The 25,206-nt window shown below is 40.9% G+C and overlaps 1 protein-coding gene across 3 annotated transcripts in view; it reads left to right on the top strand.

The window, feature by feature from the left end:
- The first annotated feature begins 519 nt into the window (after positions 1 to 519).
- Positions 520 to 25,206, top strand: part of AIG1 (androgen induced 1) — a 123,805-nt gene continuing 99,118 nt past the window's right edge. For all 3 annotated transcript variants that reach the window (XM_086461166.1, XM_086461165.1, XM_086461164.1), the window contains exon 1: positions 520 to 660. In XM_086461166.1, coding sequence (XP_086317292.1) covers positions 520 to 660 — 141 coding nt within the window. The remainder of the gene's footprint in view (positions 661 to 25,206) is intronic.

The raw sequence follows: 25,206 nt of genomic DNA, 5'->3' as shown, positions 1-25,206 counted from the left end.
GCGCGGCAGCGTTTCGCCATACACCGATTAAAACGCGCAATTGCTGATGCGTTGTAATTTTTTGCTTGAAAATGCCGGCACCTAGGCTCTGCAAATAAGCTACTGCCCGTGCAGGGCCCTGGGCTCCTACGGCCGCCGGAGCGGCGCGGCGGCGGGCGATGGGAGGGGGAGGGCATGCCCCTCCGCTCCCTCGGGAACGGCGCGACCTCTTCCTGCCCGGCCCGGCCGCGGAGCTGCGGCTCGGGAGCGCGCTGAGCTCGCCGGCCAGGCTGCTGCCAGCAGCACCTCTCCGACCCCGCCTGCCCCGCACCGCTGCCACCAGCCGCCGCACAGCGCAGCCCCTCCGCTCCGCTCCGCCCCGGCCGGGGCCGAACGCGGCGCGGGGGCGCTCGGAGTCCCGCCCGCACGGGCGCGCACAGCCGGGCGCAGGCACACGCACACACGCGGAAGTGCAGCCCCAGCTGCCTGGCAGCCCGCCGCCGCCGCCGCCGCCGAGGCCGCCCCGCCGCCGCGTGCAACATGGCGCTGGTGCCCTGCCAGGTGCTGCGCGCCGCCATCCTCCTGTCCTATTGCTCCATCCTGTGCAATTACAAGGCCGTTGACATGCCCGCGCATCAGAACTATGGAGGCAGCTGGAAATTTCTGACCTTCATAGACCTGGTAAGTGCCCCTCGGCGCCCGTGGCCCTGCCCCCTCCCTCGGGCTGCCCCTTGAACGGCCGCGGCCCCGCGCGGGAGCGCCCGGCGGCGGCCCTGCTCGACGGCAGCGCCAGGAGGTGACCTTAAAGCGGGGACGGCGACATGTCGTGACTCCAGGGCCGGCCGTGAGAGGAGCCCGCCGGGCACCGCGGCAGCCGAGACGGGTGGTTTGAACGGAGAAAGACCCGGACAAAGCCGAGGGGCTGCTGCTGCTGCGTGTCAGCGCCGTGGGGAAGGCGCGCCTGACGGCCTGGCACCGCGTGCGGATGCTGTGTTTTGCCTTTTTTAATGGCTGACAATAAACACCAGTACCTGCTGGTCCCAGCATTTGGCTCCCGTGTGCTGTCAAAATAGAAAACATGCCTTGCTCCCTTTGACCCGTCCGAGGAATCCATCCCCGACAGGTACAAGTGTCTGAGAGTGACACAATAGATAGTTGGGCAACTCGCCGGATCCAGTTCGTGTTGGCTGCAAATCCATAAACCTACGAAACAAAAGATGTTTCAGTTCACTTTTCTTCATAAGGGTCCAGATTTGGAACAGTCACGAGCATGCTGGCCTGCTGGAAAACACCAGGTGCTGGCCAGGGGCTATTTTCACTCTGAGCTTCCTAGCCTTTCTGCCTCCGCCACAGTGTTCCCTCCCCTAGTGCAGGTGGGAGGAGAGGGGGCAGAAGGAAGGGAGGAGATGGGATGAGAAACTTGGTTTCTGGTTCAGAAATACAATGGCTAACTTACACCTAGTACCTAGGTCAAATGTTTGGGTTTTTTTTTTTCCCTTTGAATCCACAGTGTAAATAATCAAGAAATTTTGAAGTTCCTACTGAGTTACAGAGAATTCCCCATATACAAGTATTTCAGTGCTTCCCAGTGATAAAACCTGTCTCAGAACCTCATTGTAGATTCACAAGTATTTCTACTATTGCCTACGCACTTCATATCTAGTCAGGAGGCTGAGTTTGTGAGCTTGGAGACCAAACTCGAACACTGTTAACCTGGCAGGTCAAGTGTAAATCTCTGGATTAAGCTAAGGTTCACTGAGGTCCATATTTTGTTTGGAGAGAAAAAGCATCTACTGTATTTTGCATTTGCCAAAAGTTCTCTGGATCTCAGAGGATCCACAGCCATAATTAGTGCTTTTACTGCGATTGTAAAAGGGCATCTTAAGGCCTGATGTTTTTCTAGAAGGCAAACTAGAATCTAATTTTTTTTTGTTCTTTTGGGCTGCTGAACAGTACTGTCAGTAATACTAATTGATAGAAGTTAGCGTCAAGTCCCAGGAAGTTACCCGGCAGCCGTTGACTTTAGTGGCAGTTGATTGGAAGTGAACCGACTAAAGCTGAAAGTCAATGATCCTGTCTTTGAGTCTCCTTCAGCTTTTTCTCTATTCTCCTAGCCCTGACAGTTGCTTGAGGATTAAGTGAACTAAGGCTGTCAGACAGTGAAAATAACACTTGACAGTATATGCTATTCATCATTTCCCAAAAATTACGGCCTGCTGTCTGTGGCAAGTTCACGTGGACTTTCTCATCAAAGCATGTACAGGGTTCATGCTAGTCATGGCCCAAAAGGTCCAGGTAAATATGTAGTGCTTTCTAAAATGTCTAGAACAGTTATCAACTGCAGGTAGTCATTTCTGTCCTTTTAATAGCTGTCATGTGTTTCTCGTAGTCAAGTCCTATAGTTGAGAAAAGGTTAGCAATTCCTTACAGTCTTCAGTCTTTCCAAGTAACACACAATTCAACGACTTGAATGCCTTTCTCAGTGACTAGCCAGTACATAGACCTCTCTACTTGTTGGCAATATTTACTTATGTCCAAATGGCCCTGGTAGCATCTTGCCTAAGCAAATCTATCTTTCTGTCTCCTGGAACAACTGGGTGACTTGAAGGCACAAAACCTGTTAGATTCCTGAGGAGGATACCAGGAGGCACATTTCCAAAATACTGTGTGTTGACTTAGTCTTGAAAAGCTCTTCCATAAGTTTCAGTTTTCTCAACCATGTGCGGTGTTCCTGTGTCAGTCACATTCAGAGGCTGTCTAGACGAAATATCATCAATGCCAGAGTCTTGGCAGACATGTGTTCTTGCTACAGATTGTTCCTGCACAAGCAGAGATTTCATCTTTGACATCACAGAAGCACGTAGAAATTCTTTCTGTTTCCAAAAACTGCTACCAGTTTTTGACAAAAATGAGTTTATGACTTGAATCTGAAAAGTAATTTGGATTTTTTTTTTCATCTGCCCATTTGTAAAGGGATATTCCTTTCCAGCCTCAGCATCAATAAATGTCTTGGAGATTTAGGTAGCTGGCTTTGCAGAGATGCTGTGTGAAATGATTTATGGTTATCTGCAGGTAATATAATTTTGAATGAAATTATGAAAAACTAGTAGTTTGGACTCTAAAACGCAAGACACAGTGAAGTATTCTAGATGTATGCATTCATCTGAACAGTAGACTTACAGCCCTCACAGTGTTTACAGAAATTGAGCATTATGAGGAAGTTGTTTAATACAAAGCTAAAGGCTGTAATGTCCCCATCCATCTGTAATATTTTGCATGTTCATATGTATGTAAGATTTTCTTGGATGCCAGTATTCATGCTTAATCTCTCCTGTCCTTGAATTAAGAAAATAAGTGCAACTGATCACTTCTTTTAGCTGCTGTCGTACTGATGACTGACTCTTTTTTTTTTTTTTCAGTTGTGAATGTAGAGGCCACATTCCCTAAAACACCCATGTCAATGGAATATTTTTCTGGTTTATGAAGCAATGTACTGGCCATATGTTTTGTTGTGACACTGGTGATGCTCCTCACTGTTGCTACTAACAATCATTTGTCCACTTCAGACTTTCTCCCTGGTATGTAGAAGTGGTAGATACTTATCCCACTTACTCAAAAGATGGTAAAGATACCTGCCCAGTACCTGTGGATTCCAAAGCACTTCAGAACAGAGAGCAGCATCCTTTTTGTTATTTATAGAGTGGGAAACTGAGGTATGCAGAGGTGAGGAGATGCTGCCAAGATCAGTTAGTGGGCCCAGCAGATCAAATTATTGAACTGAACATTCAGGCTAGTTCGAAATGTTGCTTTCATTTAGCCCGACAGGAAGTTAGTTCCTGTGAAAACGGCAAAGGACCGGATTCAGATGGGATATTTCAAGAGATGTGCCTAAAATTTCTTGTATATCTGCCTTTGTTAGACTCGGATTCACTATTTTGTGCATTAGCAGTGGACTGCTGCAGGACTGCACAACCCGTAAATTCATGATTGAGCCTCATAGCTGAAAATGAGGGCAAAAATTATGCCAGTGCAAAATGATTCTTTGCAACAAGTCAGCTACATAAGTCTCTGAGAAATGTTCCTTGCTCGTACCACTCTTAGTTTAGTTCTGTAAGTACTCGAAGTGGCCGAATTAAAGATAATAGTACTTGAATTAAAGTAACTAGGTTGTCCTGCATACACTGCAGTCACACACCTGCCTTTATAAATACACATGTGTTGAGGGATCCGTTGCACCAACTTGTCTAAAATGGCCGGATCCCGGATCCTTGCTGTTGCAGGGGTTAAGTTTTGATCTTCAGTTTCCCTTGGCTCTGTTACTGTTGTTGTGAGAGGAGGCAAAAATAAATAGAATTTGTGTTCTGGAATAAAGTGGAGCCTGTGGGTGCTGAAAGACCATCTCTACTTTTTGTGTTTGGGTGTGCATGATAATTAGCACAAAAGTAGCTTAGAGTTAAAATATATCTCCTTAGTAAGGGGTGTGCTGGTCTAAATAGCTGCTAATTTTCATTGTGCAGTTTCTGTGAAAACCTTATTCCTCAAAGAAGCTGGAGTAGACCACGGTACTATTGCACATACGTATGCATGCATTAATAAAATATTGGTTTGTTTAGGTTTTTTTTTTTAATCTTAAGGTCTCTGATAGTCTGAACAGGGTAATTATAGAGACAAAAAGCAAGGCTAGAGTTTTGGAAGCAGTCTCAAGTGTAATGATTTTGATTAATGGTCCCATTTTGAATAACAGAATGTTAATGTGAGTATACATACGACTTGATTCAGGGCAGCCAAAGCTAGAGAGGAATTGATTTCGCTCATGTGTAAATCTGCCTGGCCTTATACTTTTATTATTCTCTTGAAAGAAATAGCAGGATGTCTTTGTATGAACTTCTATAGTTGTCTGGCAGATTGAGTTCTACAAAAAAAGGTATAAGCTCTGTTCCCAGCGAATTTTTTGCTAGTACACGTAGTATTTGTTTTCCAGAAAGTGCCTTTAGGTTTACTTTGATTAAGTTCAAATAAGTCTTCAGAATTTAGTTTGTTTCTTGTCTTTGGAAAATTTCAGAGGGGCATGTTAACGATAGGACTAGAAACTAGAGTTGGTAGATTTGTCATTTACTTATCGAGTGTATTTAATTAGTTATTATATGAGATATGGTTACTAGATAACAAAACAAGATAGCAGCTTAACAAAGCATGGCTAAAAATAATAGGCGATTTGTGCCCAGTTTGGTTTTAGTCATGCTGATAGGAACTAAAACGACCAGAGAATGTCAGAGGCCAGAAGAGTTAAAATTAAGGAATAATAAACTCTGCCATTGGTACAGTATCTGAACTTGAGCAAGTTTCGTTGCTAACTGTACGTGTTAAACTTAGCACAACAGAGGACAAAGTGAAAACACATTCCACATGTATATGGAATATAACTATGACTCTTTTCCAGGATTTCCTTTAGTAAAATGAATTTCACCTTCTGCTTTCCTCTTTCATCATCTGTAAAGTTACCCTGATATTCAAGTGGTTTATGGCTTTTGTGTGAAAAGATTACAGAAGTGTAAAATATTATTATGTGTTATTCCCAGAGGTAATTCATCACCATGTCTAAGTATCTCTGTGTTCTTACTGTAACAGCAAATACAGTCAATGGAGTGTTTTTCAGTTTATGGAGAAAGAAAGGGATTGCCTTCTGAGGAATAACAAGGTGAGGTTTCTTAATGGTGCTTAATGTATTTGAGAGAAAAGGCAATGATATATGTAAGGGAGCCTTTTAATAAGTGTGTGTTTTAGAGCTTTCTTCTTCCCTCTCAGGCTGTAAACATGTCAGAGAAACAGTTATGTATAGTGCCGTCGATGCAGTAATAAAAATGTAATAGTATTGCTGTTTCTTATTCGTAGACCCATGTTTTCCATTTGCTTTTGGTAGCGCTATTACAAATTGAGTGGAATTTGAGCACTACATTGAGGAGTTCCATTTTCACATTGCATTAGCATGTCTTTATTTTACAATTGGCCTTAAATATGTTGAACACTTAATTTGGGAATTCTTAGGAAAGTTATGGCTGTCCTGAAATATTTGTGTTGGCAGTAGGCTTGGCAGGGGAAAGGAGGAAAGTGGAAGAGAGGACAAATTGGGATCACTTACTATGATGATAGATTTAACTAATGTCAGTAATACTATTTTATAACTTGGAGTATGTAAGTGATAGGTAACAGTGCTGTGGTTTAAACCAGTGTAAAGTCTGTAGAGTTTTGCCAGAACAGTTTCAAATGATGACAGCTTCAAGATGTTGGTTTAGTAGTCTCTCTGTTCCCCTTTGAAAAAGATCCTATTTATATTGTATTACAGTTGAATTATTTTCTTTACAATTTTATTGTAGTGGTAAGGATAACGCAGATAATCTTGTATGCCCTATGTGGCAAAACTGTTAAATATTTTAAACAATTAGTTCAAACAAGGACAACACATCTGGTGTTCTATGATAGTGTTCCATGCTGAAGTCAAAGTTGGGGTTCTGAGCTGTCCTAATTTGTTGTGAATATAAATAACAAAATATTAATCAACGTATTTTTGACCTTACATTTGTATTATCTTAATGAGGCCATGGAAGCTTATACAAGAAAAATTTTGAGAGATCGACCTTCTTCAGTTGTAGTAAAGATCTATACGACCTGTCAAATAATATTCTTAACTAATGTGGAAATTTGCTAACTTAGTATTTTAAATTAAAAATATTTTTAATAAAAATCAAATTTCACTTGAATCTTTGCAGTTGCATCAACCCGAGTACAAGTACAAAGACTTGTACAGTAGAAGTCCATCTGGGTAGTTGTTTCGTTCTTAGGCTGAAAAAAACCACCCAAACTTGATCACGCCATCTGAAAACGGGGAAACAGTCACGCAATAAGAATCTTTTTTTATTGTTGGCATGATGGAAATTTCAAATGTGCCAGTATGTCACTGTACACCAAAATACAAAGCGGTTTAAACCTACGAATAGGAAAAAAAACCCTCTTTAAACTCCATGAAATTACAAAACCCTGACATTCCACAAAATTAATTTTGCAGTTTTGAACAAAGTAAAACCACAATAAAATTTAATAAAACGAAGTTGAAAAAATAGGCAATTCTGCAGTGTATTAAACATAATATAATGTAGATTCGTTACAAGGGATTATGCTGAGTGTGTATTTACCTGAACGAAACAAGAAAAGAAAAGTATCTCTCATTCCTTCCATTACACGCAGTCTTTTCTGTGCTGCAACTTTCCATATCTAATGACTGGAGTTGTCAGTGCCTGCCTATCCTAATGCAGTCTTTAGAAAACATTTTCTAATTGTACTACTTTAATATGGACACTGATGTTGGGAGGAGCTCAGCACAGGTAGAGAATTCGTTGACATTTGGAGTTTTAATTGCTAATGCAACTCCAGTGAGTAAATGTTAAGAAGATCAACACCAGTGACAGGCTTGTATGCTTTCTGCAGAATTCAAGAGTGAAGCAAATATTGGTGTGTAATTAGTTCACACTGATTACTTCTGTATTTGAAACAAAAGTGATGTTATTGCTGGCAATACGCAAATGGAAAACATGAAATTCCTCTGAATGTAGGTTTTTTAAGTGTCTGAATGAGGGGCCTGGTCTGCTCGCCTTGCATGCCCAGGTATGTATGTATCATATGAGGTAGAAACAAAACTGACAGTGGCTTGGCTTATTTCAAAGACCAAAGTGAAGTACAAACTCCTTGTTCACTCTTTGGATGGATGAATATGAAAAGCTTTCTTCGTTCTAATGAAACCTTTTTCAATTTTGCCTTATTGATTTTTTCAACTCAACATGTTAAATTTGCTGCCACTGAACAAGCTGTGTTTAACTTCAGTGGTTAGAAAAGTTAACTGAAGTCTGAAGAAAGAATAAAATCACTTAGATGCTGAAGTAAAACTTCCAGCTTTTTCAGAAAGGAAGAAAGTAAAGTGAATTAAAATTTATAAGCATGTTTTGATAAGACTTCAGAACAAGGCCCTCTCCCAATTAGCACTGTGATTAAGCATTTAGAGAATTTTCGTCAGCATTTTGCCAGTTACCTCAGGGTATTTTACACTCTCTTGGCATATAGTTGTCATTGCTTGTTGGGTTTTTTTGCAGTATGCTGCAAAATTTAGGGATTCTGTTGGTTGGAAACAGGTTAAGCTCATGTGAAATGCTAGGAGAAAATCAGAACCTGATTTTCATTTGTACGAAGGCTCCTTCTGGCTATTTAGTTAAGTCCATGCGTTTTTTTCTTCTAGAGATTGAAAGCAACATTTGAATGCCTCTAGTTGCATTCCCTCAACATCTTGCCTTGCCTCACCCTTGCAAGCATCCTGTTTACAGAGGATTTCCAAACAAATACTTGCCAAAGTGTGCGGTTGTTTAATAATTTCCACTTAGATCTGTGTGCAACTGACACTGCTCAGGTATTTTTGCTGCAGTTGTCAGGGTACTTGTTTCAAAGTGCTTGAGGACTCTACAGTATAACTTAAAACAAAACTAGTACCAGTGGATTTTTACTAGCTGAATATTGTGTGTCCTGGTAAAGATAAACTAGAGTAGGATGTGCAGAAGAGCAGAGTGTCAAATCCTTTGCTAATTCCTTGCTGATTTGTAAAGCAAAGCACAAGGAGTGGTGGGTTTTTGCAATGATTTAGTTTAAGTGAAACAATGTAAGAGGCTGAATCCTACCTCTACAAATGCTGCTAGACACTTCAGGCTGTTTGAGTTGATTGTGAAGGGACTTAGCAGAGAATTTCGGTTTTACTACGTTTGGAATTGATTGGCTCATTTTTAGTTTTGGGCAGTGCTGTCCGTATATATTTTAAACCTACTTCTTTGTGTACCTGAGGTAATTACACCTCCACACCCCCCCTATTTGCATATATTTTGTCAGGTGTCTTGAAGCCTTCTGGTCCTGGCAGCACATAAGTTAGAAATTATTATTTATTATTATTGCTAGTATTATTAGAATTCAGTAGGAGTGGGAGTTCCGCATGTACAGCACAGGTGGCATATGTTCCTAAATGTACTTGATCAGATGCAAAAGGAAGAAAAAGAAACTGCTGACTTTAAATGCTGCTATATAAATTGATAAAATGCGCGAATGCAAAAAGGATGTTTTCTTTGTGAGATGCTTAACAAGCTTGTGGCTGAAGTGGTGGAAGCATTTCATACAGCTGATGTTCAGGCTAGCATCTCTGTGTGATCCTGAGGCACTGCAACAGTGCAGCGGGACCCGTGACCCTAGAGAAGGTGCAGGTTGTTTATGGCCAGCGCTTTGGCAGGCTCAGCTCTGTAAAGGATGCAAGTAGAGAAGGTGGAAGGGAAAAGGAAGATCCATTAGACGGCAGCACTTTGTGTGTGGGGTGTGTAGGTGAGGCAATGCATCATGCTGGTTGGCCTTGTATTTTGACAATCTGGCATTTAGATATTTGACTACTGGGTATGAGGACAAAGTGAGGGAAAACAAGGGGTGGAGATACAAAGTGGCAAAAATACAGCATGTATTAGCTCCCTCAGACTTCCTCCCTTTCCTTGTCCTCTCCCTCATTTGTTCCTCCCGCACACCCACACTGTCTCCCCACACACAACCCCCACACACTGGTGGCACGGCACCACTTCTCTGCGCGTAACTTGTTTGGCTTAGCGTGCTTCTGCTCAGCAGAGAGTGCTCGCAAAACTTTGTCCTCAGTTAGAAACCGTATGCACTGACAGATGCAGAGGTCCCCATTTGCTGTTCACTTAAGCTAACGAACAAATTGAAACTCTATGCTGTGAAAACTTTGTTGACCTGAGTTTACTTGTTATAGCCGTGTTCCAAGAATTTGTGAATTTGTGAATTTTTGTGTGCACTAGACACGAATATCTGCATTCCTGTGAGTTCCCAGAAAGTGAGTCCTAAGAATGCGTGAGTCACAAACCTGTACCGTGTGGACCTGCTGCACAGCACTGTACTTTTAAACTGGACGTTCAGGAGGCTGAAAGGGATTTGGGGTGTTCAGAGGTAGATTTGCATCTTTGTGTACATGTTTGACATAATAGTTATTTACTTAGGCTGCACATAATTTGAAAATATCAAACAGGTCACAAAAGCTACTCTGTTCTGCAGTCTCTCCACACACTGTGGACATCTAAGAGTAAATTTGCCTGCTGCTCCTAAAGTCAGTTTAGGTGACCAATTAATGAACCATGGATAGGAGATTACAGTGGTTTGAGGTAACACATGCTGTTAAGTTTTTGAGTGTCAAAGAACTCTAGATAACAAGAGAGAGCAGACAGCTTTCAGGTCAGCTGTCTCATGACCTATCATGGCTAGAAAGGGATATTCCTGTATTTATTAAGAAGCTAATGATGTTTCTAATTCTAACATATGATTATAGAAGAGTAGTATTCAAATCTCCTTGACTCAATGCCAGTATAATTTCAGAAGCTAAACACTTCTGAATTTCCAGAGATTATATTCTATGATACTGAGTCATATGGCATTTCAGGCTAAATTTTATTTTTCTCATGGTTTGAGGCAGAAGCTACTAAAATATTGCCAAATTAGCTCATAGGTGTTTTGTTCCTCATTAATTATAAGGCTGAGTTAAAATTATGAGGTGTATTTTATGAAGATGTATTTTAGAAAAGGGTGGAGGAACCTCTTGTTACGTTGGGAATTTGAGCCAGTGGGATCTGAACTTCTTGATTTTAAAATTCAACCTAGAACAGGCAAGCAAAACATGAATGTCTTTGAGGGTGTACAGGGATGATTCTGTTCATCCACTGCCATCTTTGTGAATGAAAGTGCTCCCAGTTTGCCTTGATCCATTCGTGTCCCTTATCACCCAGTCAGGCTCCTGAGTTACAGGTTGCTGTTAGCTATCACTATTATTTTCTGCCCTTTTTTCCTTATAGGAACCTGCCTGTACAATATCCCTTTCCCTGTTCCTTCTAACCTCTTCTTGTCCAGCATAGTCTACTTGATTTTTCAGCTTTGTATCCCAGTTCCAATTGCAAGTACTCATTCCTTATTTCTGGGGGTGGATTGGGAGTGCATGCAGCCACACCTGTTGGTGTTGCAATTTAGAAGTAGGGGAGGAGAGAAATCTGCATTTCACAGTGCTAACTTCCTACTCAAACCTACACAGAAGCATATTCATTCTTGTTAGGGGTTGCCTGACAGAGATGAGCCTGCCGTGGCTCCGTGCCCTCATATCCAACTGGTAGCAGGGCTGAACACGTGCCTGGTAGGCATGTACAAAAACAGAAGTGTAAAATCAGGTTACTGAAATCTAAGTCAATACAAATAAAAGTCTGACGGGACTAGGTGGTTTAGATTCAAGAATCTGTTAAGATATGTCAGCCAAATAGTCAAGTGGTGGCTGGAACAAGTAGTGCTCAAAATGTGACTGACCTAGGGTCTGTAGCCTGCCTGGGTAGCCTTCCTGTGCCCAGCACAGGCGTGGGCTGTGGGCTGGGTACACTATTCTGATGAGAACACTTTGGTCTCAGTGCCACTTTTTGCAGGGACTCCGGCACTACCACGGCGTTTGATCTGTGTGGCATGTCATTAGAACCAATGCTCACAACTGCCTCGTGATAAAATGTCACATAAGGTCTGTGGATCTTGCAAAGGTCTTGATCTACAGAGGTATTTTGGCATTACTTCTGGCAGCTAACGGGAAGGTGTTCTCTCTGTATTATCCACATTCATTCTGCTTAGTTTGCACAGGAGTTAAGGTCAGACTTCCAGTTCTGGGTGATACTCAGCAGCCTCACCATACTACATGTGAGTTAAAAATGTGAGTTTTCAGCACCTTGCAGGATAAGACCCTAAAGTATTGAAGGGGGGGGGGGGGGGGTGTTTGTGTGATTTTTTTTTTTAAATGTCTCTTCTGGTGTGATTGTAAATTTAGAAATGATGAATTTCTTCCAGATGGGAAGAAAAAGTCAATCTTTCCATTTCTTGTGGAGGAAGAAAAAATGTTTAAAAAAAGTGTTTCAAATTCATAGTTTCAGTGCAGTTGGACTGACCAAACGAAAACAGAACATTTGATTGTCTTCATTAAGATGCTTGGACAAAATTACATTACAAATGAATCAGCTGTTGCAGTGAGAAATTGTTATTCAGAAATATTTTGTCAGTTGTATTAATTAAAAGCTTGTTTTATTTTCTGTTAGCAAGGGCAAGAGCAGTGTCACAAGAGCAACATAATACTGAAAGTTGTGACTTGTTCATAAATGTTACCCTTGTTTCATAGGAATCAAACCTGTGCTGTGTGAGATAGTGAAAGCAAACTTGCGTTTGAAATATGAAAGTGAAAGTCAAGAGGGGACGTGACAAGAAGTCAAATCCGGGAAACAACTATTTACTTTCTTTGTTTTGTTTTGTTTTGATTAGGTACAGCCTGATTGCAGGGATTAATAAGTATTTTGAAGAAGTAACCAAATAATAGTGATATGGTACAAGCAAAGTCCACTTTTGACCAATCTTTCCCTCTTAGACCTGGTATTTTGCCTGTCTTAGATCTTATGCTCAATGAACATGACTAAACAGTGTTTGCCAGACAAAGAAATACAGTGATGGAGGTAAACCTGTTTTATGAGATGCTTATTTGCATACTGTGCCTGTACCTCAGTGGTATATTTTCAGACAAGGTCTCTGGCTAGGTTGTGGTGCGGACAGCCGTGAGCCCTCGTTCTGAATCGCTCCAGTGGCTTCTGTACCTTTCAGGGTGCTGGCCTCTGGTTTATATATCTTGTGTGAGAGAAGACACATCCTTGATACTCAGAATTCTGTAGAGTAAACTGACCTTTTTAAAGGACTCTTTTTAAGCCAGGTAGATGGGGATTCAGCATTATGAATCAGACCTGGAACAGCCCCAGCTTTTATTACTATAATGTCTCTTGATTTACTGCAGGAAGCCACTGAAATGATTAAGTGTACCAGCAGTCTGCATAAAATGCCTGGGTGACCTCCAAAGCACTGTGACAAATATCAAAGAAAAATTTTAAAACCTGTACGATCACCTTAAGGAAAATTAAGGCCATATCTCAGTTTGTTGGAGGTGCTGTTAGCGTGAGAAGAGAGGTAGTGGCTGCAGAGTAGCAGGAGATCTAGGCCACATCTCTTTCCATATGACCTAAAATTAATGAGTACTCTGGGCGGAAAGTGTCTTTCCACTTGAGTTTGCTTTACATTTTTCCTCCTTGATGGTCTTCCCAAAAGAAAGCATAGTTAAATAGTATAAACGGTTGAAAACTGCCTATTCCAAACAGCCAATCTTGTCCGTTCTCTTTATGGATTCTTATTTTTGTACCTTCTCGTTCATTCTCCATCTTACAAGAAAGCAGCAATACACATGTAGATAGAGATCTTCTGTTTTCTCTTTACCACAAAATTAATAAATCCTGGTAGTTAGTATCTTACTAAGAATAAAATTGCTTTGTAGTGCCATTTCACCTTTTATTACAAAATCTCAAAGCACTTAGGAAATATTAGCTAACTAAGCCTCGCAACATGTCTCTGCAGAGAGGTGTGATTTAAACCAAATGCAAGCCCAGCATGCAAGACAGTGAAACTGGCTGGACATTCAGTCTTTAAAAACCTTAAGGAATTCTCTTAGTTGTGTAATCTGCATTGTTAATCTCAGGTGATCCAGGAGGTGATTTGTGGGACAGAGGCTGCCCATAGATTACTCCTATTCAGCTTTTGGTTTTTTTTGCAGGGTGGGGTAGGGCTGGAGTTGAGACTGGCTATTCAAGCAGCACTGTCTGGATAATGAAACATCACCTCCAGTCTGCCTCATCTCACCCAGTGACTCACTTGCTGCTACTGCTATCCATCCGCAAAGAGATGGGAAGTGTGTGGACACTGCCATCAACTGTGAATGAAGGCACATGCTACCCCTTGGTGGAGCAGGAGCAACCTGACTCCACACTGACTACTGTTTTGATCCCACCTTCTTCTGCTCCCCAAGACAGAAGCCATATCCTATCTTGTCCTCAGCCCTTCCCAGTGTTGCAACAGACACTGTCCTCAGCCCATGCCTATCTAGCTGCTGCAGAGCAAGAGACCGGGAGAGGCGGAGTGTTTGTTTGCGTGGTGGACGTAGGAAGGCGGATTTAATGATACAGGAAGGGTGAGCTGAGTGCAGGCTGCTGATGAGGGAGAAAGGAAGAGACACAGCTATTTAAATGGTAGAACGTAGGCTGCTGCATGGGTGCAGAGTGGGTGGTTTCTGCAGCAGAGCAGCAAGAGCAATAAGTGCAGCAGGGACAGTTGACCTTCAGGAGAAAAAGACAACCGAGGATCTGTCCTCTGTGTGTGCTGAGTTCAGGGCATCCTCAGTCTGCAACAGCCATGGGGTTTATTGCCATATTTCTGGACAGAAGGAGGTGTACCTGCGCTGTATAGCACATGCGGCATAAATGAAGAATCTCTGGGAAATGTTGAACCTGCTGGGTGTATACTGTGAAGTTAATCCCTGTGTGAGCAGTAGGTGTTTACCCAGAAGAACCAGGCATTCAGCAGCCTGGACAAGTGCCTCGAATCCTCACATGCTGCCTGGAGACAGTTTCTAGCTGGAAAGAAGGAAAAATGAATGTAGGGTAGCTCTAACCTACATGGTGAACATGTAGGTTAGCATGGGGCCTTCCATCCACATGACCTACTTGTGGAGTGGCTTCATTTCTGAAATAAACAGCATGGTATCGTTCATGCCTGTTTGAGTAGGATGTGTATTTCTGTTGGCTGGAAGAAAGGAAGGTACAGTTGTCAAGCCCAGATGGAGGCTTTGAAATATGCATGATAGTGGCAGCTGTGTGTGGGAAGAATGACTTGAAGTGTGTTGAGGAGGAGGAGGAGGCTTGTTTACTGTGCTAGTGTCTTCATGTAGCTGCGGAGTTGAATGGGGAGAGAAATGAGGAATGCATTTCATGTCCATGGATTATTGCCTCTCTGTGCTGGGCAGTTTTTTTCTCCAATATTCATTATTTGTTTGAAAATTTGTAAAGGACGAATGAGTTGCAGTGAAGGAGATTGCGAAGAAGTATTGTCAGTCTTTTGCCAGTTGCGGATCCTGGTGGATCAAGGCCCTGTTTTCCTGAGCTGGGCCCTTCTGCCTGAAGGGTCCTTCTTGAAAGCTGGGCTGAGGTGGCTGTATGCACACTTTGGAGACAAACACGTTGTTCTGGCAGGCTTCCCAATCCTTAATTTTGTGTGTGCCCTTATTTATTAGCATGTTTTGTAGTATGTGGTTATGTAAACACTTAAGCCTATGTAGCATTGACGTTTGTGTGTTGGGGCCCTGTTTCGTTGCTGCTGTTGCCACTGGTTGGCAGCGGTGCTGGAGGGGCGACTCGTCCGAGGGACAGTTGTGTGCAGCTCACCCTCTTCCCTCTGTCGTGGACAGATTGGTTGAGGCCTCACGGCCAAGCCCTGCCTACAGGCAGCCTGCCGTTTGGTTCCTGGGCGCCTGCCTTGGCACAGGAGAGTGGGGTCATGCCGTGTGCCGTCCTCTCCCTGCTTGTAAAGGCAGCTCATGGTCTCCCAGCCAGGGCAGCACATGAGGAGGTCCAGCTTTCGTAGCTGCCGAGTGCATCATCTTCTTTCAGGAAAAAAGGCAATGCCAACCCTAGCCCAAAGGTTTTGAGATGCATGAGAGTGTGTGTATATGTACTTATGGTTATATATGAAAGAGAGGAGGACACGGGATATACAACAAAAAATATTGTATTCATGTGGTGAAGTGGAACATGTGTCAAGTTAATTCACAAGCTCTTTGGGGTTTTATGTTTACGGTTTTCAGTCATCTCATTAATTAACAGTTTTCTGTGGGGAGAATAAGGGTTTATGGCTTACTTTCTTTCTCACATGAATGTTTTTCAGGCATGTTTTTTTACGAGTACATTTTTCACATTCCCATCCCAGAGCATGAAATTAATCTTTTCTGAATAATTCTCTAGTATCTCTTTCAGCTATGTGACCTAAAAAGGTCTTTGACTTAATTAAAGAAAATTGGTCTAGAAAGAAGGTCTGAAGATGTAAAGTCATCTGTTGGAAGAATATCAAAAAAGCGTGAGTGAATCTTAATAACAAACTTCTAGAGTCAGAAAGTTGGTTTTGGTGTCAGCTGTTTTACTCTGTGCTACTGCTTGGTTCGTCCTGCACTGGACCCAGCGCTGGAAAACTACCTTTGCTCTTTACACTCAGATAAAGTTGTGTATCTGCTTCCGCAGGCTGGCTTAGCGCCAGTTAAATGTAGTAGATAGATTCCAGATACACCTAATTTTGTGAGTAGCTGTCATTTTAATTTGTGACCGTATGACAACGACTTCCAAATTTTTATCATTTGAAAATTTACATCCTAAGTGATTTACCTTATTTGAGCTTTAAGTTTACAGCAATCAGACCTACTTCTATTAGAAACATCCTTCCTTCCCTCTCCATTTTCTAGCGGGTCTGTGAGCAAACCATGCTTTGGACCTTTTCCATTCACCAGGTATGTCCAAGTGTTTATAAAGAACCACAGTAACAAAAGGAAGCAATATCAATACTCATCCTTAATCTGACTTTTCCACAGCTCTATTTTTATCTTGCCTCAGCTGTGACATGGGACAACAATGTAAAGAGCCAAAGTTAGTGGTCGTCAAATGTTTCATATGGCTAGTTTTCAGGAAATTGAATAAATCTCTAAGAGACAGTTTTCCTGAAGTCATTAAAGGAACTGCATTGATCAAAGTGTAGAACCATCAAAAAGGGAAATTTACAAGTGTTTGTTTCTGTGTTGGACAAACACAACATCTTTACAACACTTCAAACAGAAGATGTTGCTGCAAATGGAGTGTGAAAAAATTATCTACTTAATTAGTAGTAAACAATCATGGCAGCAAAAGAATTTTAGGTGTTTATATTCTTGATTAATCATAGTCCAGATTTGCTTTTGACGATTTTACTTTGAAAATTATGCTAGTTTTATTGTTGTTCTGCTCTCTTCCGAATGAGGATTTAGCTTTGTTAGTGCTTGAATTTCTGTTTATTATTCATCCAGTTTTAAGGCCGTTAGCTTGCACCCTGTGTTGCCATTTACCTCCTAGTAATATGAATGCACATCGTTATCATTTGATATTGCCAGCATCTTATCTTCACTTTGTGTGTAGACGTGGTTGAGATTGAAGGTTCAAGGCATAGAAAATGAGACCAAGGCTGGATGAAGGCTTTCTTCCATGAAGATTGGTCCAGATACCAATTCTGCATGTTTAATCTGGTAAACAGACAAACTGAAGCCCAGAGAAGACTCTCAAATTTGTATTGCAACTTTCTGGCTTGTTGCCAGGGTCTGTAACTGAAAATTATTTTTTTCCGTTACAGACTTGTCATATGGGCATAGCCTTATCAGCAAGAGGAAGACGCAAGTGGTGTTTATTTAGAAGTGTGTATGTCTATATTTAAGTATGACCTTTCAAAGATGTCTATAAGGGAGGGAGGTATTCAAATCTTGAAGAATTTCTGCCAACTGTCTTCTATCAAGGGCAAAAGGCTTATTTAGTGAGTCTCGTTCAGTCAAGGGTTTTGACTGACTTCTTGTTCCAGAATGTCCCGGTTTTAACATACTATCACAGGAGAGTTAGTAGACTCTCTGGGCTTCAGTTTATCTATAAAATGTGACAGTAAAATTTACCATTGTTGCTTCACTGGGTGATGTCATGAGGTATAATAAAACAAGATTTTGCAGTGCTTTGTACCTTGTGCTGTGAATGCTGAAAAGGTTTCCTTTTCAGTTTCTTTTGAAGTGCTAGCCCTAAGTGTTAAAAAGCTGTATAGACTTTGCTGTAGTACTTACTAGCTGTAATTTTTCTTCACAGTTTCTTCAAATAAACCAATAATACAATATTGTTTAACTGCACTAGAGAATAATTCTCATCTTATTGTGTAGGATATGAAGCTAGCATCCACATATTTTATCAAACATTCTGAACATCAAGGAAAAAATAAAAAAAAGCAAAAAAAAAAAACCCAAACCCAACCAAAAAAAGAGAACAGCAACTTAGTTTCACCTGGCAGTGCATATAAGACTCGATTATGGACCTTCAGTGTGACTTATCTGAAAGTCCTTCATGTAGGCTTTGTATCTTCATTTCATGCTACATATGATTGAAAAAGTGAGATTTTTCAAAAACTTTGCTGCGGTTGAAGTTTGGCAGCTGCCAGCATCAGTGGAGTAGAAAGCTCAAAGAATGTTACATGCTTGTGATAGCCCACCCAGAATGTACTACAGGGCCAAACAAATGAGGAAAAATAACAGGACATATAATGAAAATGGCTGGATCTTGTTTGTGGAGTATGTGTTGGATATGTATGGCAGGGTTTATTGTAAGGGGAGAGGTAGCAACAGTCCCTCCTACCAGTCTCCTTGTTATCTCTTCTAGATTAATATATCTCTGCAGACCACAAACAGGCATTAAGATTCAGGGCTCTTTCTGTAGTTTTAAGGAGCAGTGGTGAAGAATGGTTGACTCCTTTTGAGGCTAGGCAGTTTTTGAAATGTACATGTCTAAGGTGTTAAACTGGAAGACTCCACTATCTCAAGACAAACTGAAGCTTTGCTTTCAGCCTTCACCAGCGACAGAGAAAATTAACTGTGTGGCTACATCCATATCTTGCCTCTTATATTTTGATTCACAGAAGACTCCACAAAGTGAAAATAAAACATTGTCATCCTAGTTTGTTAGTGTGTTGCCTACATTGCTCACAGATGCCAACGACAACCTGTGGAAATTCGAGTCCTTAAAGCACTCCCCCAGTTGATAAGCCCTTTAATAATATACCGTTAGCCATTGGAAGGACTACCTGCAAAACTTTAATAAACCTTTCCAAGAAAATACATTAGTTTTGCATTTCACATGCAACTTGCCTTACAGATACTTAAGTGACAATTTTTTATGAACAGTGTGCATCTTGGTTAAAAGCTGAATTGATGTTAGTTGCTGACACTAAGACTTGGAAAGATCCAGGAAAAAATACCATGATGAGGACCTCACAAAAGAATGCATAGCATCAGTTTAATGTGAAAGGGAAGTTGCACACAGGATGTAAAAATTCTTTATATAACTGGGAAACAGTGGGCTGTAAAATTACATGTAAAAGACAAAACCATTGGTTTCAGTGTCTTTTGGTTTCATGGTGATAGAAACCAATTTTGGACAGTTGCCAGAGAGGTGGGAGATCAATCTGTGATTACATTTGAAAAATCAAACAGCAGCTTTAAAAGGCAATAGTGGTATGTAAGTGTGTAGGTAAGAACTTCCTGACCTGTTTAGACAGCAAAAAGCAACGAAATAACCAGTTACTTGTCTTCACTCTTTCTGAGTGTCAGTAACAGATACTAGCCTAAATGTGCACAAGTAACTGGTCTTTATTCTAATGGATGAGTTGAGCCTAGCTAGTCTTTGCAGACGTTGCAGTCACAGAATGATCTGCAGTTTTATGATGACGCAGTTTGGATAGGGTTGGGTTTTTTTTGGATGTTTCTATATGAACATATAAAATAGCAATCAGATGCTACTGAGTACATATTAGTTAGTGATAGTCTATTATACAAAATATAAGCTCAAATCTTCACTTGATCTGTGTCCCCTGACTCCTTTTTTCATCCCCAAATTGAATAATATGTTTGAAGTCTTACCAGCAGGGAGACACTTGTACAAGTCCAAGTACTATTGCTGTGGTGTCTGTGCACCAGTATCCTCATGTGAAGCTGAAACCTGTAACAACTGTAGGAAAAAGACCTTCAGTAAATTGTGAAAACACTTCAGAAGTGTTTAAGATTTTGTAATCAGCTGGAGTCATTCTAGAGATATTGGTGTTTTGCAAACAAGGAAGAGATTTCAGAGTCCTTGACAAGACTAAATGCTTTCCCTTACATGAAGCCTCAGGCTTGATGTAATCATAGGATCACTCAGGTTGAAGGGTAAGCCAGGAGGTCATCTAGTCCAACCCTTTGCTCACGTCATGCTCAACACTGACCCAGGTTTCCTAGGACTTTGTCCACTTGAGTCCTGACTAAGAGGTTGAAAACCTCCACTCTTTGGCGTGTTAATCCTCTTCTACAGTTACAGGACCATCTCTTCCTAGTGTATTACAGTGCTCAATTGCATTGTCTGCTAAGGATCTCACTGGTGATAATCCTATTTGCTGGATGTTTGATAATGTTACACACTCATAATCCATCACATGCTCCGATACAGCGTATTTTTTGATTCTTTTATCAGTGTGGACTACACATCCAGGTTTTCCGGTAGTTTTTCTTGTTACATTTAGCCGGAGCATGTTTTGTTGAAGTTGTTAAGAGGAACCACACCACAGAACTAGTGAAGGTAATGGTTAAGCACCAGAGTTAAAGTTTGCTTCAGTATTAATTGTTTTTTTTGACAACACAAGCATTCTGTGCAGATGCACAGAAAGTATTTCTTTCTGTTATTTGGTAGTTTGGTTCAATAACTATTTCATTCACACAGAATGAAGAGAAATCAATTCACTGAGAAACCAGCTGGGAGTTAAAAAGTAGGAAAGCTGGTTTTCCTCCTCCTCACCTGCGAGTAACAATGAAGTGTGGGAGGATAATATCTACTATCTCTAAAATCTTGTAGGGCGTGGTGAAAAGAAATGCTAAATCTGATTTTACTTACTACAGAAAATGTTTCATTTGTTCAGTATGTCAGATTTAAATACATAATATGTTGTTTTAAGCTTTTCTTTACATGTGCAACACGTTTGAAGTAAATTCATTTATTTAGTTAAAACAGTTCAAAATTCTGCTTGGAGAAATTTTAGCATATTGCAGCCTGTCAGCAGTCATGATAATTATCTGTCAGAAATAAAATAAATGCACCATTTTATTCACCATTTTCTAGTATAATCAAAAATAAGGAGTATAAGCAGAAAATGATGCTTTTATTTCTTTAGGGGAAATGTTTGCCATTTTGTTACTTGGTTTTGGCCCTTACAGGCCTGGTTACGTTCCAGAATACTAGAGTCCTTTTTTCTGCCTGTGGTTGACTAGGAGGTTGCATTCAGTGTGACATTTTTGTGATGCTCACGTGGGATCAATGCCTTAGGCCTTATTTCACTGCAGTTTTCTTCAGCAGGGGCTTCATCCAAAAATGGGAAGTCATGCAGAATGTAGCAGTCTGCTTGCTAAGTATATCTTGCCACAAAGAGATTACTTCTGGTTTTGTTTTGTCCAGCTACAGTAGCGTTTCCTGTATTCTTTTCCAAGATGACTTTAAAGCGCTGTTTTGAGTTACAAAGCAGTAAATTGCTGTAGATTTGCCTGCTTTGTTCTTGGTTGCTCCTCCTGTGAAGTTAACATGTACTATTCTGCCTTCTTATGAAATGGCCACTGATAGGGAACACCTCAGTTGTGAATCTTACACCTCTCCTTGATCTGAATAAATATTTCGACCTACAAGGAAAATCTCTTTTATTAGTGCTTTAAAAAAGGTTACTGTTAAGAAGAAACAAAAAACAGGGAAGCACACTGTATTGTTTTCAAGGATTGAGTCAGATTTTATTAAATACAGCCAGCGATCAATTACTCTCTACTTTACAACTTTCTGTTCATGTTAAAAAAAAAATATAGCTTGATAGATATATTACAGTATACAATCAATTTATAATGCCAAGTCATGTACAATGATACCATTAGATAAGCTGGTTTATGACAGTTCCACTTAAAACCCCCTTTCTGTGTGACATTTTGAATCATATAAATAAGAGATGAATGAGAAACAAGTAGATCATCTCTTTGATTCCTTATCAGTTTCAGGTTTCTCTAAAAGATGGTAGAGGTCTGATAATACCAAAGAGAAGATCCCCATTTGAAGCTGGCTGTCTTTGCATCTAGCGGCAAAATGAATGTGAATTGTCTAAGAGCTGTAAAGTGAAGGCAAACCTGGCATAAAGTATGTGAAATCCTTTCAGATTCCTTCCCTGATTTCTTGAGCAGTTGTTTAGAGAGGCAAGAGTCCCTCTAATACTCTCTCCATCTTCAGTCTGAAAACCTGGGAAGTAGGAATGTCAAAAACCAAAATATGGGTGGGAAAATGCCTGTAGAGAGACAATTATAATGCTGTAGTAATACTATGATATGCAGATTGATTAATTTTTCTAAGCTAAAGACACAATATGGAAGTCATGGTATGATGGTTTACCTTTTAGCATACAAGGTTGATAAATGCTTAGTTAAAATATGAACTTTTCTGCTGTAGATTTTTTGGGCTTGCTTTTCAAATTGATTGTGGATTGATGTGCTGACCTTACCGTGGCATTGATAAAAATGTTATAACTGTAGACATGAAATTCCTGAAGTTATAGTTTTGTATTAATGATAATACTGCTGTATTGTGATACTATATCATATTTTGCTTTTAAATTGCATATGTGTTTATCCATAGCTGTATAAACTCTGCCTCTTTAAAAGAAATCCATTCCTGGGGAAACAGAATGTGCTTTGCCTTTATTTAGTGCACGTGTGCACGTTAATGATGGGATGTCAAGCATTTTATGAATCAAAGCAGTATTTAATTTGTATTTTCCTTGAAAAGATTAGCTAATACAATTTCATATAAAGGCAAGCAGTGGTGTTTTAACTTGGAGTCAGTGTGCATTTTCTGGGTTATTGTTTTGTTTCAGTGTTCTCTCAAAAGAGGATGTTTTCCTACGCGTATTGGATTTGCCATAGTTGTAGGTTTTATTAAAGGCTTTTTGTGGGTTTATTAACCAATATTAACCCACTTAAATGCCATTAGTTTTCTAACTTGGATATTTTGGAAGCAGATACAAGTAATGTCTTCACTGAGTCAAGTAAAATTTCATGGTCCTCATAAAAATAGTCACTGTGTTTTAACTGCTACTACACTAAGTACTTGGTTCTTTGAAATGTAATACTGATTTTGATCGCACTGTGGATGTACTTGCGCTCCCTAAATACATAAGGAAAACAATTTATCAGAGAACTAGTTCCAGTAGAATTCCTTACTTCTCTGCGCACACATCCATGTGGATACCATGAGAGATCCCTGGTGAGCGATATCTCATTAGAACAAAGATCATCAGCAACATTTTCCCGTACTCTTCCTAAGTTGGCATCAGATCTAGTAACTAAGTGCAGTTAAGCAATAGAAGGATTAACAGATACAATTTGTATGATCCATATAGTCATTTCACAGTTGTCTGTTTTTCAAAACTTTTTTGAAGTAGATGGAAGACATTGCTGGAGCTATGATGGAGTGGACCTCTGCAGTCAAAAGGCTAGGCACTCAGCCAGTTTGTAATTCAGTGAGACACAATACATTATCTATTTTGACAGTCTTCACGGTTAAATAGTCTGGCACTTTCAATACCTAACTGTGTATATAAATAGAAATGAAGAAGTCAGATGGGCCAGTCTTGACAGCAGAATGATGCAGAGCTTTGAATATGCCCAGAGCTCACACGTGCCTCTTCCCTTCGGTGGAGTGGGAAGAACAAGGTAAACTGATTGAGTCAAGTGGACTTTGAAAACACCTCTGGCATGTGTTTTCCTTGGCATTTCAGTAATACATGGACAAATGCGATATATCTGAGCTCTGCAGTGAGGCCTGTAAAATATATTTGTTTTCTGACCAATAAAAAACAATTACTTCAAAAGCAAAGTGGTAGACTAAGCATCCACAGAGAGCTGTGCTTAGAAGAGTTGCTGTCAAGTTTGCATGTTGTGTAGAGGAGGAGGATGGGACAGAAGGAAGTAGTCCTCATTTTCGGTTCCTATTTCTTGCTCCAGATAAAGTATTTTAGCAAATACTTTTCCCTGTGAAATCTAGGCAAAGGGCTGGAATCTCAGTATAAGCCTCCAAAGACATCTGTGGGCTCTCTCCTATACTAGCACAACTTAACAAGAAGGGTGGACATCCTACCCTTTGGTATTGTCAGGATTATATGTCTTCTTGAAGACAGGAATTATTCTTTAAGCTCGTTTTGAGTTAAAATGGGTGTAGAAGGTGCATGCCTCAGCAAGTAATATACTTACTTTGATGTGGCATAAAAGTTGATACCAAGAATTTGTCTCTTCCTTCCACCATTTGTTACAGTAAGCAGTCCCGAGAAGTAAGGGCTGATTTCCTTAAACGCCTAGCCCCTCTTCGGGCTTCAAGCTGTGAGCACCAGTCTCACATAAGGATATGGCTGAAGTGACTTTAGTGCTGCATGTATGTGCCTTGCAGGGGAGGGGTGGGATACCAGGCATACTGCTTTCCCTATTATAACCAGTTATTTTTTTGCTTGAATATCACCCCATGTTATGGTCTGCTCCTTGGAAACTAAGTGTTGTGTGAGAGCTGTGATTTCTGCTTTGGGAGCCAGGTGTCTGAAAACCCTGTGCAGTGTCACACCTGAACCTCCAGGTGGATACAGGCCTGATCCAAAGCAAGCTTCCATCGATGTACATGGAACAGCCCTGTGGTAGTCCTCAGGCAGCATCCAGGTTGGCCTTGACTTGGCTCTGCGTCGAGTACTTGGCCTTGCTCTTGTGACAGAGGGCTGTAGAGGTCCAGACCCCTGCTCAGGCTGTGTCATGTGAAATTTGTAACACGTCTCTGAGCCAGGATTCCTGGGTGATCCAAAGCTAGAGTTTGAACGCGACCCAGTCTCGCTGTTAGTCAGAACTGAATGTCTCTGGACAGGCATGCTGACAGAGCTGGTCGGCAGCTCTGCTCCAGGACTCTGGTATGAAGTTTCATATTGCATGGTTACAGATGGTCTGGACAGGAGAGGTCCTTGTTCTGTTGCAGTGGTGTCTGTGCCTAGTGCTGCAATGGACTGCAGTCAGATTATAAATAAATGGGCGTGGTCCAGAAACCACCACCGTTTATGAATGTTGTCTGTGTAACCAGCATTTTTGTGTTGTGAGGAACAGGGCAGAATACTGGAATGTACTTATTTACTAAGTATTTTGGGAAAAGAGTATGTATTCTGCAAGTTAAAATTGGAGGTACCTTACGTAAATCTGACAGTAGGGTCAGATACATTTACTTGAACCAGTGCCCTTATGCTCTGGGGTAGTGTTTTAAATCTCTGTGTGATTTCACTGTGGCAAGCTTACGTGGTGGTAGACTCTCCTTTTCTTAAGAGACCATTCTGGTCCATGTTACACATACAAGTTCAAGCGTTAGCTAA

This window comes from Leptosomus discolor, chromosome 2 (genome assembly GCF_034619465.1).
Source record: "Leptosomus discolor isolate bLepDis1 chromosome 2, bLepDis1.hap2, whole genome shotgun sequence".
Taxonomy (NCBI): domain Eukaryota; kingdom Metazoa; phylum Chordata; class Aves; order Leptosomiformes; family Leptosomidae; genus Leptosomus; species Leptosomus discolor.
The sequence above is the reverse complement of the archived record's forward strand: the minus strand, read 5'-3'. Positions and strand labels throughout refer to the sequence as shown.